Genomic DNA, 19,519 nt, shown 5'->3' with positions numbered 1-19,519 from the left:
CTCGCTGGGCCAGAGCGACACCAGCTCAGATGGAAGCTGCTGCTTGAGCTGGTGGGAGGAGGGCAAGGTCCATTGTATCGGCAAAGGACATTCATTTGCCTCATCCCCACACTGATGAATTGCTCCACTTGCCCGTGTCAGGCTCCAGCACAGCAGAGGATGAACAGCTAAAGCTGCACTAAGCCCACACACTCCACTGAGCGGCAGATGACTCACAGGAGGCTCTCGGAGCGATGCGGGTGGAGGTGACAATGAACACAAGGGACAAAAGCTGAGTGAGCAGGGACTCTGCTCTCCCCCCTGACCCATTGTGAGCCAGAAGCCTGGACCCTCCTCACCCTCTGTCCTCCTGTTCAATGTTAGGACAGTCACGAGGGCCCTCGGACAGCCCAGCCCCACGGCACACGGCAGACAAGGCTGTGGATGGCACCAAGCTTAAATACATTCCATCCCATTGCACACAATATCCCAGCAGCTCACCAGCTCAGACAGAGCAGTGCAGCCCCCCATGTGTGTGGAATGGCTGTGGCTCCCATCCCTTCCTCTGCAGAAACCAGGCAGCCCTGCCCAGGGGACCTGGGGATGGAGCAGGGGGAGCAACATTACCCAAACCACCTCCTGATTCCACCCAAGGCTTCAAAAAATGTAATTTTTGCCTGCAATCTGTCTCAAATGCATTGTGCAGTCTGCCCACCCCACGCACACCCCACCTGCCTCTCCCCACAGCAGGGACTGCACGTGGCAGCAGCAGCAGCTTCACCCAGAGCCACTTTGGGTCAGTCTCAGTTCCGTGAACAAAAGCTGCTTCCCCAGCTCATTTCCCGACAGAGCTGATGCCCTGTGCCCCTCTGGGGACCCAGAAATTGCTGGGAGGCAGCAAGACAGGGAATTAAGAACTATTTCCTCTGCCAGAGATAAGATCTCTAAACAAGCTTCTCAGCCAAGAACTTTAATTTTTTTTTTTTTTATTTTACAGGTTTTGCAACGGAATCTTATTCTCCAGAATTGCATCCGCCTCCAACCCCACTTAGAGCTGCCAAAGCCTGCACTTCCCCCGGGACCAGCCTGCAAGAGGCAGAGATGGATGGGATGACTTGGGCATGATTTTACCCTTCTGTCCTGCTGCTGGAGCCAGGGGCTGTCAGGATTCCCAGAGGGACCCCCACCCTGCTCTGGTTCTGTGCTGCAGCCCCTCCAGCCCCCCTGGATCAACTCCCAGACCACAGCCATGGGGTGCCACAGCCCCTGCCCCAGCCTCAGGGCCAGGGGAGAGCATCCTCAGGGCCCCTGCCCCAGCCTGAGGCCCCGGGGAGAGCATCCCTGTGAGCAGCAGACAACATCAAAGCCCAACATCTCTCCAAGCTCTGACTCTGCTCCCTTTGCACAGATCCAGCCCCACAGTCAGTCCTGTTTAACCCAGGAAGGGCCAGTGTCTGTGCTCGTGTGAAAGGTGCTCATGCCCCCCTGAAAAGCTTTTTGGGAATCAGTGAGGGCACTAAACTGGCTGTGCAGAGTTCACCTCCCCTTCTCCACAAACCCAAGCAGGTCATTATCTCTCTGTGAGCCTCAATCCCTCCTTGAGGCACAGACATGCCCCAGTCCTGGCCTTTCACACAGACAGACGTTCCTCAAACCACTGTAGCATTCAAGAAATAAAAGCCCCTGCCCTGCTCCTGCCCTGGCAGTTTGTAGTCCCCTTGCTTGTAGGCTGTTGTGGGATCAAACGCTCCAGGCTGATTTATCCACGGGACACGGCAGCCCAGACAGATGGGAGGGAGCACAAGCCCAGCCGGATAATAAATCACAGCAGGGCAGCTCTGCCCGCCGTGCCGGCAGCGCGATCCCAGCGGGATCAATGCTCGGAGCTGTGTCCATGTCCCATTCCCTGGGGAGGACAGGCATCCAGCTCCCCTGGCGTGCTGCACCCGAGCAGTGACACGGGGACAGAGCTGCAGGCTCAGCAAGCTTCCCACTCCCACATCCAAGGAAACGTGACCCCCTTGGGAAGTTTCCTGGAAAAAGGGGAATCACAGTCGCTGCTGGGATGAAGCTGCCACCCTCATGGGATCCAGGACAGGAAAACCTGCCTTGAACTCACGCTCAAGGACGTCTGTCTTGCAAAGCTCAGCACAAAGAGATCCGAACGGGCTTTTGATGAGCTTCCAGCAAGATAAAGGAGCTCCCCTGACCCCGCTCCATCTCCCTGGGCGGGATCATCAATAACCCAGCCCCGCCGCAGCCTGCGGCTCAGACGGGCTCTCCACTCTCACGTCTACACGTGCTTAAATTAATGTCACCGCCGGAGAAAGGAGGGGGTGTCCACCCCAGGGGTCCCCTTTGGTGCCAAGGCTTGTCCGGGCTGTCCGTCCATCAGCAGGGGAGGAAAGCAGAGCCTATGAGGCAAATGCTCCTGAGGAAATCCGGGGTCTCAGCCCTGCGTGATCGCGGGGCTCAGACCAGAGAAGGTTTTTGTCCCAAACTAGCCTCCAAGCCCCCAAATTTATTGACAAACAGCCACTACAAACTCTGGCACGTCCAGGCTTTAGGACTCCCTCCTCGGGTGCCATTAGTGGGTGTAATGAGCTGGAGATAATTGCTGCCTCGGGGACACAATTAACTCTTTCCTGCCCTGGTCCAGCTGGGGCTTTTGCATCCCACAGGAGCAATTCTCTCCTTCCTTCCCCCGGGTTCCTTAGAAAACTTCAATTCCTCTTCCTTCTCAAAGTGAGCCTCTGAATCAGAGTCTGACGAACACCACGAGTTCACTGATGTGTGGCTGTGATTTAGAGTTGGAATATATTTGGAATGTATAATTTATTTCAGGTACCAGTGAAACTGGGAGCGAGCAGTGAGTAAATCAGTCATACCCTTGTGATGATGGGGGCTGGAGCCTTTATGTTGCTCTGAAAATCCTGCTTCCACGCAGCCAGGTGAATATCATGAAGGATGGGTAAGATTTGGGGCTGCAGGGATAACTCAGGCACCCTGGAGGAGGGGGTGTTGGGAGATTTAATGACAGTGCTGCCATTGGGACACAACCTCTAGCAGAAAGGTCAGTGTTGCTCAGCCCTCTGTCCTGGAACAGGGATCACATTGCACCAGGTGCTGCCCAAAGAGCTGCTCCAAACCTGGCACCCACCTCCACCTGCCAGGTACCACCTGGAAACAACAGAAGAGGAACCAGGCACAAAGTCCACCCTCCTCCCTGCCTCTGTGGTTGTTACCTTTACAGCAAATCTCTTTCTCAGAAATGCAGATGTGAAATATGAAGACAGAAATTGCCAGTGACTTTTAATTTGGGTTCTGCCAATTTTTCTGTTCCAGCTATTGATTTTCCATAAAGACTAATCCTTGCTCCCAGCCTTCTCTGACAGGCACTATCTGGATGTTTTGCTTACCCTGAGTGTGGAAATATATGTTTTATTAAGTGTCAGAACTCACTAATGAGAGGAAGGAGGAAAATCAATTGTCTGCTTATATCTTGATCTCAGACAGGACTAACAAGTTCTTTATTTTGATGCTGTGGACAGAACAGGCAGAGTGACAAAAGGGTGACAGTGGCTGTCAGCTCTGTCACAGAGACAGCTCAGCTGATGAGGGGGGAAAAGGGTTACATGGTGTTGGAGCCTTCAAACACATTTGTATGTGTATTAATTCAAAGAGATTCATAGAATGCTATAAAATCCTGTGGCTGAATTGATCCCTGTTGCAAAGGGATGGAAAACACTAAAATTTCAGCTTCAGACTCTAAGCAGGTTTATTCTCCCATCCCTAAAACCAAGAAAACAGCTTGGCCAGCAGCTCAGGGTAGGGGCAACCAAAGGGATTCCCTTTTTCCACGCTAAAGTTGGGATTCGGGTTAGTATTTATGGCAATAGAAGTACAAGCAAGCTCAGTGCAAGGCCTCTCAGTGCAATAAAGCCCATTTCAAACATGCACTGTGCTGTGCTCAGGTGGAATGAGATGAGCAGTAAGGCCCCTTCCAGACCAAGCCACCCTGTGATTCTATGATTCCATGATTCCTCCTCGGGCATCTGGCACAGGGCCCAGCTGGAGCAGGAGTCAGGGTAAGCTGCACCTCCACAGGGCTCTTCTCACACCCTCAGACCACCAAGGCTGATTGGAAGGGACAGCTCCTTTTCCCAGCACACACCATCCAAACAACGGGATCAAGACCCATGACACGAGCACGAACATTCATTTCCCACAGAAACTTTGTATAATTATAAAATATTAATCTCTGCTGGCCCTCCTCTCCAAACAAAGGTACCAACCTGCTTTCACTCATTGTTATCTCCCTTGTCTGTTAGAGGATCACACCTGACAGTTGTATAGTTAATCTCTTGGCAGCTGTGAAATGAAACCGTAAGCCCTGGCTGCCTTGAGAAGATGCATTGATTTCTTAAAATGACACATCGCCTCCTCCCTTGATGTTCGAGCAGGAGCCCAGGGCTGGCGTTATGAATCTTGCCTGTCATTCAATTAAAAAAGCTTAGCAGAGATGCTCCAGCTGAGCACACCAGACAGCATTAAGGCTGAGCCCTGACCCAAAGATTTAATAACAGGGAGTACGAAGGCACCTGCAGCCCCAGAGGCTTGACCAGTTTGTTGATGAGTTCACCAGTTGTGGTATGGAGCTTGCCACCTTGAACCAGACCAGCCACTCTCCTCTCCACAGCAACACAGCTGACTGGGCAGCCAGGTCCCATAGGAAAGCAGAGCAGGAAAATCCCTTCCTTCCCAGAAGGAAGTTCGCTGCACTTAATGGAGCATTTTATATCCTATTTCAACACAGCTCTTTTATGAGGATTATGTGTTTAACAAAACTCTTGACAGTGTGAAACAGCCTCAGTCTCACTGTGGACAGTGAAGCGCTGGTGTCTGGCCTCTGTCAGAAGGAAATGCAAGATTCTCCCCCAAAAGGACTTTGCAGGATTCTCCCCATTTGCAGCAATGTCATAAAGCCCAGAGGGCTTTGTCTGAGATTTAGATGAGATATTAGGAAGAAATTCTTCCCTGTGAGGCTGGCACAGACTGCCCAGAGAAGCTGTGGCTGCTCCATCCCTGGAAGTGTCCAAGGCCAGGTTGGACAGGGCTTGGAGCAATATCACTATGGGACACGAAACAACACAAGCCACACACTGCTGCTTTCAAGGTGAAGAAAAGGGAAGTTTATTTTCTGACTCCAACATTTATAGTTTTCCAAAAGTGACAGTGGATTGGAGGGTGACAGCGCCACCTCTCCAATGACACTGGACAAACCAACAGTCCATCAAATTTCTCCTCCTCCATAAAAGAATGCAAACTATAAGTTATTATAGAAAGTATGTGAGAAAGTTTGCTACAAGAATTTAAACACCAGAAGGCTTAAAAAAATCTTAAAAAATCAGGGCGACAGAGCAACCTGGGTTAGTGGAAGGTGTGGAAGGGGGGTGGAAGGGGGTGACCCTCCAGCCCCAGCCCTCCGGTGAGCCTGTGATTTCACGGTTCCATCCCGCAGCGTTCCACCTTCCCGGGTTCCACCACCATCGGTGCCATTGTGATGCAGCGGCGGGCACCGAGCGCCGCGGTGCTGGCCCGTGTCACCGCCGTGTCACCGCTCCGCAGACGCCGCGGGCACATCCGGCCGCACGGGCAGAGCAGAGCCGCTCTCCCCACGACGCCCGGTGTCACCGAGCCTGAGGCCTCCGAAGGTCCGGGGGACGGGCAGGGGGGGAAGCGGCTGGGGAGGAGATTAGTGGGATTCACTGCCATCGCTACCCGCGGCTGGGGCGTGGAATGGAATGAGCTTTAAGGTCTTTCCAAGCCGAACGGTTCCGTGGGTGACGGAGGGGAGGGTTACGAACGATTCCCGGGGTGCCCCGGCTGGGCCGCAGCTCCCCAGGCCGAGGGGTCGCCGTGGCAACGGCCGCGACCTGCGGGGCCGGGCCGGGCCGGGCCAGGCCGCGGGGGGATCCGGCGGGGCCGCGCCGGGACCGGAGCGTCTGGACAGAGATACCGGGGGTGAATAGCAACCGGATACAGATCCCGGGGGAGAACAGCACCTGGACACTGCTCCTGGGGGTGAATAGCAAGTGGACACTGCTCCTGGGGGTGAATAGCACCTGGACACTGCTCCTGGGGGTGAATAGCACCTGGACACTGTGCCCGGGGTCTGAACGGCACCTGGACACTGCTCCCGGGGGTGAATAGCAACTGGACGCAGATCACGGGGGTGAACAGCGCCTGGACACTGCTCCCAGGGGTGAACAACACCTGAACACTGCTCCTGGGGGTGAATATCAACTGGACACTGTTCCTGGGGTCTGAACGGCACCTGGACACTGCTCCCGGGGGTGAATATCAACCGGACACTGCTGCCGGGACTGAACGGCACCTGGACGCTGCTCCTGGGGTCTAAACGGCACCTGGACATTGCTCCCGGGGGTGAATGGCACCTGGACACTGCTCAAGGGATGTGACAAGGTGGGCCAGGGCCCGAGGGAGCAGCCCCTGGTGCCCCTGAGACCTCTCCAAAGCCTGCCTTGGGTGAACACAGAGCCCCCTCCCTGGGTGATGCAGCTCCTCGTGGCTGCAAACAGAGCAGCAGGGAATGCAGCCAGCCCTCCCTGGCAGGAGGGAAAAATAGGGATGTAAAAACATGGGGAAAAGCAAGGGAAAATAAGCACAATGACAGCTCGGTCTGTGGGCAAACACATTGCTCAGCAGAGCCAAATCCCTCCAAGAGTGGGGAATGTCACCTGGCACATGTGCTGGTCCTGCTGCTTCATACACGATGCCGGGAGCTGGCACTGCTTTAGTTTAGGTCGGGATTTTTTGTGGAAAGAAAAAAGTGAAAAGGAAATACAGCTTGTTTTTCTTCAGTTGACAGCTCTCTTGGATGAAAAAGTTGCATATGAATGACTTACTATAAACTGTGGTGCAGCTCAGGGCCAGACAGCTGAAAGGTTTACAAATGCTTGGAATTCCTATGAGGAAGTGTTATTAGCTCTGTTATGAATTTAGGGAAAATGAGGCCAAGAAAAATTGCTTTGTTAAGTAGATTTCCCCATCTAGCTTCTACAGGGCATGTAAGAATTAAGATATCCCAATTAGATCTTGGTTTCAGAATGCTATATTTATTTTGTTTTCAAATCAAGTGTATTCAGCTTGTGAAAGCCACCTAAATATCCGTCTGGGTTTTCATTACAGTATCACTGACAACAGGGACACAGGCATTTATTTAGCTAATTGCTGTTTGTGGTACATAAGCTGTGTGAGCCACAGGCACTTTGGTTAAAGAACAACACAGAAACACCTTCCACCTTGGCACAGATGGCATCAGGCAGGGCATATCTTTGCCAGTAAATGAGATATAAAATCATCCCAGAATGGTTTGAGTTGGAAAGGACCTTGAAGCTCATTTCATTCCAATGCCCTGACATGGCAGGGACACCTTCCAGTAGACCAGGTTGCTCCCAGCCCCATCCAACCTGGCCTTGAACACTTCCAGGGATGGGGCAGCCACAGCTTCTCTGGGCAGTCTGTGCCAGAGCTTCACCACCCTCACAAGGAAGAATTTCTTCCCAATATCCAATCTAATCTTGCCCTCTGTCAGTTTGAGGCCATTCCCCCTTGTCCTGTCACTCCAGACCCCTGTAAACAGCTAAGATTAAGCCAGCAGAAGTGGTGCTGCAAGAACCACTGCCTAAACACCCCCACAGCAAACTGTTACCTGTTTAGAGGTGCTTTACATGTCTGTCATCCTCTTGCTGTACATTGCAGAAAATCCAAGTAGACCTCATGGTCTGAGATGATTCAAACTAAACCTAAAGACAGGGAAAGCAGCACATCACAGAAAACACTGTCAGGTTATGACTGTCAATCCGCTGGTGAAGGTAGAAGCACAAGGAAAATGCTGTCATTCGTCTTGGAAGCTGTCGTGAAGTGGCACTCGGTAGATTGTGTTGTTCTGCCTGCTGCATTCCAGCTCGTGTGGGGGCAGAGGGTTAATTTGAATCACCAATGTGATTATGTAGAACTGGCTGAGAAGATGGGCCTCAAACCTCAACAGCCTGGCAGATTACAAAGAGAGAAAAATAGGCATCTCCAGAGAGGTAGAAGAATGGAAAGAAATTGCTTACAGGAGTACAAAGGCAGCTAATTAGAATGAAACAAGATAATAAGATAGGGAGAAATTTTGGCAGAGTGTATCAGAGAATAGTTCCTGTCAGTGAATCTATTAAGTAGAGGTAGAACCTCTCAAGGGCGGGTAGAGGGAGACCAGTTGGAACACATATAAGTAGAGGATACAAAACATTAGACACCAGACAAGTATAAAGGAAAATTCCTCTGAAACTACATCTAGTCTGACAGTTCTTTATAAGCTAAGCTTTAATTAAGAGAGAAGAGTCACGGCCATGATTGTACTCCCTCCCAGCTGCTTTTCCTTTGGTTCTTAATGTTTTTATTGTTGCTTTCCTACACAGCACCCAAGCTTTGGAAACATGGCTAAGGTTTTGCATGAATCTGAAACCACTCCGGACAGTACCCCACCCAGAGAAGAACAGGATGACAATGCCAGCATGAAGCAGTACCTGAGAAACAAAAACCTTGTTCTGGATTTCCTGCGCTCTGACCTGAACCCCCACCACCTCCAGTACCACTGGAACAAAGTTCATCTTCTGAAGAAGTGTTATTTTTACTTGAAGTTTGAGCCCAGACACGTGTGCGTGAGAGACCAGAACAATATGATGATTTTTGCCGATATCTTGCAAATAGCAAACCCCTGCCAACTCCAGAAGATCAAGAAGGTGGGAAGAAAACAGACTGAAATCCAGCTGGCACTTTTAACAGAGCTGTTGGAACAGCTGGAACGAGGCCGGGAGGAGCTGAGCCGTTACGTACAGATCTGTGACGTAGAAGATTTCCTCTCCCAGTGGGACTTGAATATAAAGAGAGTGCTCAAGCTCTCCATGTTTTTCAATAAGCTCATTTCCTTGGAAGAGCCAAGGAAGCTCCACGTCAAGCACAGTTTGGTGTCACAGATACATCTCGGGGGTGCTCTACACCCTCCCATCACTTTTTCTCTCTACACGAAGAAGCCGCCGATTTTTGATCGGATAGAGTCGTTCGCGTGCCAGACCTGGGCCCAGCTCAAGTGGTTCACTGAGAGTCAAGAGTCCCACCTGGAACGATGGCAGCTGGAGATCAAGCTGGTGACAGATGACAGTCAGACAGAACCAGGATACGGTCGGACGCAGGAAGTCATCTCCAACCCGTGCGTAATCAACCACCTGCTGCCTGGCAGGTTGTACGAGTTCAAAGTGAGGAGATCCGACACGCACACGCTCGTCTACTCGCAGTGGCACGACTGCATTATATTGAAGACAAAAACTCACCCTGCTGAAGACACCAAGGAAGCCCCCAACCGCAGCCTGATGAGGCGGCTCACGAGACCGACTCCCTCAGTTTAATGGTTTAATGAAAAAGATGAATAAGAGTAATTAAAAAGAAATTGTTTAAACAGTTTGTTTTAAATCAAACTCGTTCTGTTTTCAAAAGCAATTGTACAGGTGCCTTCCCAAAATCTCTCCAGGTTTGCAGTAATCCATTCAAAATTTCTCACAAAAAATAACATCTTTAGGCAACATTTGGGACTCAAGAGTTTTGTCCCACTGCCAGAGGCAATGGTGGGAGCAGCCAGAACCAGAAAATCTTGCAGGACACCTCTGAAGCAGAGCACAGGAGACAGAAGCATCTCTACCATTCAGTGCTTTCCATCCACTGAAGGATGATCAGTGTCAACTTCTTCCAATGATGTTTTGGGTTTGTATTGTCCTTCTTCCAAAATACCTAAACTGAATTCTTAAGCTCTTCAAATCACCCACCCAGAGGTATGTCTGTCACTGCTTTCTCTCACCCTTTACACCCTGTGCCATATAGGTACCTAAGCATGGTACCTCTATAGTGTATGAAAAGATCACTTTAATAAAGAAAAAGTCACCAACCAAAACCCAACAATAAATCCCCAAGCCTCCCAACAAACAGGAAAGGGTAATGCATCAATATATAAAAAATTATTCTCTGCCAAAAACCTGCAGTTAATGTTGATTTTCTTTTTTACCATTTGGTTCAGTCCAAACAAAGCTGCCCCACACAGATTCTAGTCAAACCACCACATAAACAGACCTTTTAGTAATAAAATTTATTATTTAAATAAATTCAAATAATTTTTACAATTATGGCTTAAATATCAAAAAAGGAATGTTGAGATTCATTCTTATGAACAGTCAAAGCAGATAAAAATATTGGTATCCAAAAGGTCATTTGAGGTTTGCTGCGAGTCATAGACATACAAAAGATAAAAACCTGCCCCATTTCAAGTTCCTTAATTCAGACTTCATGACACTTGACATTTCATTTCTATTTTTAAAAACCCCACCGATTTATTGCAGTAAATTGATTGTCCTACACAGATCTGTCCATATCCTCAAAAACAGTCCAGCCTGCCTGATGCTGGGCTGCCTGCACAGGTTCCCCTTGTTCAATTTGTGCTCAAGCTCTAGCTAGTGCTGAGGAAATTAAGTTAATGCTGTTGGATGAACTGACATTTGTGTCCTGCAGCCATGTGCTTTTGTCTTTGAGTGTGGAGAACACAGAGCCTGTGACTGGACAGATGCCCTGGGCACCACGCTGCCAGGGTCTTCCTATTGGGATTACCAAAAGTTTGGTATTTTAAGAATATTGCTTGAACATAAAATTCTTCCAAAAGTAAATTCAAAACTCTGCATGCAAATGAAAGCAGGCTAATTTGAACTTTTTTTCCTCTATTGATTTCTATGATTCACTCCATGAGCATAAGGACAAGAACATGATACTCAGCTACAGTCTATAAAAAGTTTAATTGCACTTTCTGCTATCCCTGACTATTCATGACCAGGTCTCCAGGAACCTGCTGACAGCACCAGCAGCCCGAGGGCCCAGCCTGGCTGTACCTGCTGCTTGGGTGCATTTCCTAATCACCAGTTATAAAATACATCCTCAGAGGAAAAAAAAATAACATGTATATTGTCTTGCAACACAGACCAAGCAAAACATTTCATTCTACCTCCGTGGAGTAAAAATAAACACTTTTTTCCCACTAAGGACAAAGGGAGTTGCTTTATGAGGACTCTCTCTTGGCCAAACCCCCCAAGAGCACTGACTAAGCCACAAATCTGGGGTGAGACTCCTTGTTTGGGTTACATGTATGAAATAACCAGCACAAAACCCAGGGGAGAAACTCTTCACTTAAAGGAGATAATGAAAATGAGACCCACTGGTTCTAAAGGAACCAAGGTGGCTTTGTTAAATGAAGCTGGTACCATGCTAAAGTAGTTATCCCAACAATTCCAGCATTTTTTGCAATTCTCCATAGCATCTTTGGAACCAGATTATTTTATTACAGTAGTCCACAGAATGATCCACAGACAATCTTATTTTGGAATTGCAATAATATTTTGCTAATCAGGCTGGTGCAGAGTCTTTTAAGATCCCACACAGGATGACTTCAAAGAGGAACAATTAATTTTACACCTTACCAACTTTTACCAAGCATCTTTAGAACAGCAGGAGATACTTCCTGTGGGTTTTTATCCTTCATGGAATTGCCAGCCATATGCCCACTATTATGCTTCAGCAGGACAAGAGCAAGCCTGGGTGGTCTTTGGCATACAGCTCAAACCCCGCAAGGGCAGACTGCAGGAAGGTAGTTTAAACTAGGAGGAGAACAACAAAACCTCTCCATAGGTTCTGGAGGCAAGTCTTACACAGTGTCATGAGAAGAAACACAGAGTTAAACAGAGACTTTTACAGACACAGTACTTTCCTATTGCCATTCCTCCACATGGGAAAGAGCCACGCTGGATTTCAGTTGCAAACAGCACAAAATTCCTCCTGCCATAGCGCTGTGACATCACAGGGATCCACACCACAAGGGAAACTTGTGTGATTGCATCTCAGCTCCATCCCACATGAACACCCAAAGACAGCCAAGCATGTGGTTTGGGGAGAGCTGAGGCAGGCACTTCATACATTCAGAATTGAAATGAGATAAAAGACCCTCCCTCAAAACTGTCATGCTTCCAAAAGCAGCTCCATGATTTTCAGAGGCTCCATTCACAATACATCTCTACCAGCCACATGTCACTGGGTGAAAGCAGCCTCTCTGGTGAACCACAGCTTCCAGCTCACAGCAGTTTGGCTACAGAAAATATAAAAATACATTATACACATACACTCCTTCACTGCTCTTAAAAACTCAGGCCATAAGGCTGTGAAACAAATTCACAGAGTTAAAAGTTAATAAATTAAAAGCAGCTTTAAAAAAAGTGGGGTAGGAAAGGGAGGGGGGATTAACAGGAGATTTCAAATAAAATTCTGAACAGTTTAAAATGTGCTGACAAATCCCAAGGTTTCCTGGTAGGAGAGGTCCCCGCTTTTTGTTGCCTTTATGCTGGTGAGGACAACCTCCTTCCTACAAAGAACACGTAAATCTATTTACAAAATCACCTTGGCCTTGCCACTGTGATATTTACACGCTCAGACAACATCATTTTGGCTAGACAAAGAGTGGTGCATGCATCTCTCGTTGCTTTCCTCCTTCACTTAAAAAAAAAAAAAAAAAAGTAAAAAGTGAAAAGTCTTAAAAATCTCCTGTCCTTGGATTTAAAATGAGAGGCAGTACTCAGAAGCTTTGGTCCTCCATGGCAAACAGCATCTTGCTGTGCTGCTCCACTGCTTGCAGTCGTTCCCCCCCCCGATGAACAGACTGAGCATTTGATCCCCAAAGTGCAACCCTGACAGCTGGAGTAATTATTTGGTCCCCCCAAACTGCAGCTGCAGTAGGATGAGGGTTCTGCTGAGCAGCTTGGTTACAAAAATAGTATCATCATCAGTAAAGTCACATGCCCATCATCCATTTCCAATGCCTTTTTGGTTTGCTAGAATTGAAAGTTCCTGCCCAGGATTGCACTGATTAAAAACACCTCAAGATGCTGAAGCAGACGCTGAAGCTGAGTTGTCACGGGAAGCTCCCAGATCCCCCGCTGCATTTGGCTCCATGGGTCATTGAATAATGGAAAGATTTGGTCCTTCCCAAGGCACACATGATGCAGCTCAGGCAGAGAGCCCTTCCTCACCGGGAGAGGGCTGGGGTCCTCCTGACACGGATCTCCTGGGCTGTAGTGCAGCTGTTGTGGTGGTAGTAATGCTGGACCAGTCTCTTCCACAGAGGGTTGCACTCCAGGAGGTACCGGTTCCCTGTGGGCAGCAGGATGGGGACAGCAGGTGAGTGGCTAGAAGAGGCTTGGCTGATACTGTTTTTGTCTATAACCTCTAGCTAAGCGGGGGCTGGGTCACTTGCAGGGAGGTATCTGTGAAATCCCAGCTCCCTTTTCTGTGCTGTCATATCTGTGAGCAGCTTCCCTACACATCACAGCCTACACCTGTGTGTTTAGGAGCAAAATGAGCAGCTAGATTTTTGTTGGGACAGAGTTCTAGCTTGAAAGCAACAGAAACAACATGGTCCAAAACAAAGGGTGAGAAAAACTAACTATAGTTGCTGTATTCAAGCTGGGAATGAACCCTGCTTTGCCCAGACTCCCCAGTTTTCAAAACCCCAGACTAAAGGGCAGAAGAATAAAGCATGATCACTGGTTGTCATAGTTTGGATCACCATCCCTTTATCCAAGAATCCTATTCCCCTGAAGGCTTGTGCATGCTCCAAGGATACCAACCTATGATGCAGAGTCCTTCCTGAGCTCGTGTGATGCCAACATTGACCTGGTTTGGGTCAGTAACAAAGCCCAGGTATTTCTTCTGCCAGCTCTTTGTGGGCTTCCTATCGATCTCAGACCGGGGGCAGGAGCGTACAGTTGACAGGATCACATATTTCCATTCACTTCCTAGAAAGTGGAAACAAACCAGATTTTCTTAGAAGGAAGCATCTGAGCATTTCTTTACCCCGCAGGACATTCATTTCTCTACTTCCACCCTATGGGTTTCTCCAGCTTTGGAGGCCTTTGCACTCCTGGTCATTGCTTTCCAAAGAGAACAAATGTCTTCTGGCAGTTCTCTAACACCCTTCTCAGATGTAGAAGCACAGAATCACAGAATGGTTTTGTTTGGAAGGGACATTCTGTGTTCCAACTTCCCTGACATGGGCAGGGAACCTTTCATTAGAAATTCACTAGAGATCTTTCACCTCCCAGCCTTCAGCAGCCTCACCCTGCCCAAGCATTCCAGAGGCTTTCAAAGGATTTACTATAATCACAAATCACCCAGAAATCTGGTCTTCCACGGCTGCAATGACCCTGGGGTAGGGTTTGCTCAAGGACTGTATCTGTGAGCAGCTCCTCAGGAAGGCAGGAGGGGACAGGCCCAACCCTGCCCCTGCTGTCCCCTCACCTTGACTCTTGGTGATGGTGCAGACGGTCACCCCGCGGATGCCCTCCCTCTTCAGGCTCTTGTTGATCTCGGACACCTGGGCGCTGTAGGGGCTCAGGATGGCGATGCTGTCCGGCCGGATGGTGCCATCTAGTGTCAGCTGCTTGGCTATCCTCACCTGGAGACACCAGCGTCCTGCTCACCCGGCAGCGGGGCCGGAGGGAAGAGACCCCCAGCACCCCTCCCCAGGCCACCCATGGCACCTGCCTTGCGATCACCTTGCCCTACACCTGCCTCTGCCCAAGGGCGTCCTGGTGTGCTCCAGAGCCGGGAGGCACCAGGCAGACACTGCTGATCTTTGTATCTTTATCATCCCTCCATGATTCCAGCACAACTCCCTCCTTTCTGCATCCCCAGCAATTCCCCAGGACCCTGCTCACCGCCTGCGCCACTTCCTCCAGGTTAGCTTTGGAGTTCTCGTTTCCTTCCTCAGTGGAAATCATGAGGGAGTGCTCCTTCCCTTCCACGTGCCCGAAGATGATGGGGCAGCAGTTGTTGTCTCTGTGGTGGAGCATGCTGGGTTTCCGAGTGAGCTGGGGACACGTTCTCAGCCGATTTTCATAGAACTCCTGGGATGGGAACTCACAAATGCTCTTGTGCTGGCAGAGAAAGGGAGGGAAACTGAGGTGAACAAAAGCCAATGAACTTTTCAGCCTGCAGCGTCTTTCTGGGCAGGCTTCAGCACAATGCCATTCTGCTGGAGCTGGCACTGACATATTCCTACATACAATCCCGTGTCTAGGAAGGGGAAGCACTAATGGAGACTATCTGATGCTTCAGGCAAGCCTGGATTTTCTGTGATGGAGAGAAGACAACCCACTGGAGGGCCTCACCATGCGGTACTGCGTGTCCAGCATCCAGGCCTGCTCCTGGTAGCGCTCAAAGAGAGACGTCTCCATGCCAAGGGTCTTGCAGACATCATTGTTAACCACCGGCCTCAGCTGTTTGTGATCCCCCAGCAAAACAACCTGGAAGGAAGAGCAGACACCTCAGCTGCAAGGTAGAGGCACTGCAAAGGCCATCAGCTCTTTGGAAGGCTGTGTGCACACAGATATCTGGTGCTACTTATTTATATTACATTTACAGCAACCTCAGCCAAAGACCACATTGGACATGACGTAAAGATGCTGTCCTAGATAATGTTTCCATCTGATGGGAGGAACACAAAGAACCATAGAATTCAAGAGGCACAGAATAGTTTGGGTTGGAAGGAACCTTAAAGCTCATCTTGTTCCAACCCCATACCATGGGCAGTGAGACCTTCCACTATCTCAGGTTGCCCCAAGTCCCATCTAACCTGTCCTGGAACATTTCCAAGGATGGGGCAGCCACAGCTTTCCTGGGCAAATTGTGCCAGAGCCTCACTATCCTCACAGGGAAGAATTTCTTCCTAATATCCAATCTAACTCTGTCCTCTATTAGTGTGAAGCCATTCCTCCTTCTCCAGTCACTCCATGCCCTTGTCCAAGGTCCCTCTCCATTGCTCTTGGAGACCCTTTAGGCATTGTAAAGGGTTCTAAAGTCTCCCTGAACCCTTCTCTTCTCCAGGCTGAACAGCCCAAACTCTGTCTATGCTTCTTGTCATGTTAATACTTTGTACCTGGTCCAGAACATTTTTTCGATGGCAGCGACACCCATCCCATAAAGAAGCACAAACCTTAAAATCCTAACAGTTCTTGTAAGAGCAGCGTGGTAAGGGATGGAAAGGGTTTGAGAGCCCTGAGCAGCTGTCCCAGAGACACATCTTTGGCAGGGACATACCTTCTCAGCACGGCCGTGGCAGACCAAGGGGATGAGGGTCTCAGGCTCTGTGGACATGGCACACTCATCAATGATGATCTGTTTCACATTGAGGTTCTCCAGGGCGCTGGCAGACGAGACAGAGCAGGTGCACAGGATGACATCGTGACACGCCAGCTGATATGAACGACCTTGTGCCAACCAAACTTTGTACCTAGTGTTGATGCAGAAAACACCAGGTTAATGCATAAGGGAAACACCTCCAGATGCTTCACGTGGGAACCAGGCAGAGGTTGTGCTTTCCCAAATGATTATGGCTTCACCTCCCTCCCCAGGATGAGCTGGTGTTCCCAGAAAAGGGCTTTGGATGGACACTGTAGGAAATGTGCTTTGTCCTGAGCTCAACAGGGCAGGGGGTCCAGGTGAAGGATTCAAGGGTCACACAGGCAGAATAGGAATTTTTGGTCCAAAAGGACAACAGCACCAGTGCAAAAGTGATTCAGAGGATCTGTGCTGTACCTGTCACCTTGAGCTCATCACTTTTTATCATTATTCTGAACACACAGTTTATTAATCTGTGCTTCAGAGGTGGCACACAGCCAAAGTCACCCATCTCTCACCAGGGTCTCTTCCTACTCACTCCTTTGTTTCTTCTTCTGTGATCTCCTCTCCGTTCTTCACCCGAGCGTCAAAGTGACGGATCCTCTGCCAGAAGGGGCTGGGCGCCCGCCGGATGCGATGGTGCAGGATTATTTCACTGAATAAAGAGTCAATATATAAATATTTTCCCTCAACACTGAGACCTGAGTAATTTTTTCTACAGTGAAGCAGATCACACCACCTGCCTATGTGGAGAAACCCCATTAGCTAAAAAAACTCACAGCCAAACTTTCCCATCTTTGTAGACCAAATAATTCAACCTTGAGAACATAAAATACAACTGCTTCCTTTTAGCAGCTGCAAGCAGGAATGAAGTCAGAGATGTTCAGGGCTGTTCCAAAAGGAAATAGAGACTTTTCAACAACCTGGATTTCCTGACTAGGTGCCAGATTAGAGTGTACACATTCACTTGAAAAAATTAATTACAAATTAATTAGAAAGCAGGTTAATAGTGCTGCTCTGCAGTGGTGGAATGAAGCTATTTGCTGTGGTTTTCTCAGCATTACTGATGCAGAAGCCACCTCTCCCCAGCACCCTAGGAGCCTGCAGGGCCATGCCATCCTACCTGAGCTCATGTTTTGGCTTTGCATCCCGTAGGGATTTACGGGAGATGTTCCGGTTGCTCCCCGGGTATGGGAATTCCATCGTCTCAATGGCCTCCCCATAAACCCTCAGTGGTTTCAGCTTCTTCATCTTCAGCAGCATCTCTGGAGAAGGAGGGCAGGTCTGCTCAGACAGCACCAGGCACTGGTGGTGCTCAGGCCTGTCTCTCCCTGTCCCTCTCTCATCATCCCGTCTCTGGTCCTTGCCCTGCAGTGCAGGGTCCTCTGTAAGGACCAGCCCCACTTTCAGCACCTGCACACCACGTGTTCTCCCTCCCACCAGTACATGCCACTTGAGGGGCTTAAAAGATGATAGTTACCAGCAACAACATCAACAGACTTGTTGGATGGGCCACAGTACAAGATGCACTTTCTCTTCTTGTCCTTTTTATCTTCCAAGCACTGTGTTTGGTCCTTCTCAACACTCTCCTCATTCAGTTTATGGAACCAGTAGACAATGTGAGTTCCAACAACGGTCTTCCCTGTGCCTAGAAAAAAAAAAAGGAATTTGCTGAGAACATTTTAACCACAACATTGATGCTCTGACCTGCATCCAGCTGATCAGCCACAAAATAAAATCAAGAATGGAGGGGATTGCCTTGCACAGCTGTGGGTGATGCCAACCCATGCTCCCTTCATCTGGCTTCACCAAGGGTCCAATGGAAAGCAGCAGATCACCTCTCACCTGCCATTCATACCACAGCAGGTGTATTCTGCTCTCCCCTCTTACCTGGTGGGCCTTGGATGAGCATGAAGGATTTTCTTAGAGCATCCAGAACAGCCTGGTTCTGACTCTTGTTAAGTTTCCAGTTGCTGCCAGGGATATCAAAGGATTTTTGCTGCAGGATTTTGGATTTTGTCACTGGTAGAGCAAAGAGCCAAGAAAGCAAATTTAAAGAAGGTTACTGAGGGCAGCACAGAAATGATCCAGCAAGAGGGTGCAGCAGGTACCTAGTGATGGTGGTCCATTACAAGACCACCTAGAAATAATCCTTGTCCCATGCCAAGATTCTCTGCCCATGAACCATCTCTGTGAGTCCTGGGAATGACAATCTCAGCTGTGCCAGCCACCAGCAGAGTATCCCAAATTACATGGCAGCATCACTCCCATCACCCACAGAAACTGCCAGGGTACCTGCCTGGCCAGAAGTAAATAGCCACAAGGTAAGAAAGGTTAATATTTGCACTTACGTTTCTGAGGAGGTTCGAGGCCAAGGGCAATGCTTGTAGCAAGGTCAGAGGCATACTTGAGCCTCCAAATTGCTTTTTCTTTCCGTCTGACAGACAAGGAAAAATAGGAATGAATGGAATGTTGCATAAAATAGCAAAAGTTGTAATACAGCTTTGCTTAACTGCCTTACTTATTCTTACTCTCTTTGTTGTTACATTAGCTCCTTCCATAAAGAACTTAAACCACAAATAACATAAACTTATTCTGCTCCTCTGCATCTGGGACCATTTCTCAACTGACTGAAGAGCTGAGCCCACAAAGATGTTGAGAGCAAGGAACACAACTCCTTTTCCAAGTCTGTTTTGTTATGGCCCACACCCTTTTATTGGGTTAGCTTCTAATGTTTCCTAAAATTCACAATGCAAAAGGAAGCATATTCTGCCCTGAGAATGCTACAGCACTGGGGGTGCATAGCAGCCTGTGCTGTGTGCAAGGAAGGGCAAACTAGACACCAGCTCTGATTTAAAAAGAGGACAACTTGCTTTGCAGCAGCAGCAAAGGGGAATGATTTGGAAATCAGGGAACTCTTCCACTAAGCAAATCCCACTCCACGGCTTCATTTGGCCTTTTAAAACACATATTGCAGTAATATAAGAAGCAGGTGCTCAGGGAAATTTCACCACCTTCCCCTGTCTCCCCATTCTCAGGGACAACCAGAAGAGAATGAGACCCTCTGGAAAGCAGGCACAAAGGGTGCTGCCACCCCCACCAAAAACCCACAGACCAACAGGATGGCCAGTCAGAGCAAGGATAAGAGCAGGTTTTTCAGGGGATCAGCCACAGCAGTGAGGAAAGCCCCTGGGGGTGCAGCAGAGGGGTC

At 49.0% G+C, this 19,519-nt stretch overlaps 2 protein-coding genes across 2 annotated transcripts in view; one reads left to right on the top strand and one right to left on the bottom strand.

Annotated features, from left to right (window-relative positions):
• Positions 1 to 8,486: 8,486 nt before the first annotated feature.
• On the top strand, positions 8,487 to 9,455 carry FNDC11 (fibronectin type III domain containing 11). Its single transcript, XM_059480489.1, has one exon. It carries the CDS (start codon positions 8,487 to 8,489, stop codon positions 9,453 to 9,455), a length of 969 nt encoding a protein of 322 aa, XP_059336472.1.
• A 716-nt stretch (positions 9,456 to 10,171) lies between these two features.
• HELZ2 (helicase with zinc finger 2) overlaps positions 10,172 to 19,519 on the bottom strand; it is a 29,768-nt gene continuing 20,420 nt past the window's right edge. The window contains exons 10-20 of the mRNA XM_059480546.1: positions 18,660 to 18,745; positions 18,199 to 18,330; positions 17,789 to 17,956; positions 17,432 to 17,573; positions 16,847 to 16,963; positions 16,228 to 16,420; positions 15,300 to 15,434; positions 14,847 to 15,065; positions 14,428 to 14,584; positions 13,758 to 13,925; positions 10,172 to 13,281 (exon numbers count right to left, since the gene is read on the bottom strand). Of these exons, the coding sequence (XP_059336529.1) occupies positions 13,157 to 13,281; positions 13,758 to 13,925; positions 14,428 to 14,584; positions 14,847 to 15,065; positions 15,300 to 15,434; positions 16,228 to 16,420; positions 16,847 to 16,963; positions 17,432 to 17,573; positions 17,789 to 17,956; positions 18,199 to 18,330; positions 18,660 to 18,745 (1,642 nt within the window). The 3' untranslated portion in view covers positions 10,172 to 13,156. The remainder of the gene's footprint in view (positions 13,282 to 13,757; positions 13,926 to 14,427; positions 14,585 to 14,846; positions 15,066 to 15,299; positions 15,435 to 16,227; positions 16,421 to 16,846; positions 16,964 to 17,431; positions 17,574 to 17,788; positions 17,957 to 18,198; positions 18,331 to 18,659; positions 18,746 to 19,519) is intronic.

This window comes from Ammospiza nelsoni, chromosome 12, assembly GCF_027579445.1.
Source record: "Ammospiza nelsoni isolate bAmmNel1 chromosome 12, bAmmNel1.pri, whole genome shotgun sequence".
In the NCBI taxonomy this organism is placed as follows: domain Eukaryota; kingdom Metazoa; phylum Chordata; class Aves; order Passeriformes; family Passerellidae; genus Ammospiza; species Ammospiza nelsoni.
Note: the sequence above shows the minus strand (reverse complement) of the source record. Positions and strands in the feature narration are given on the sequence as shown.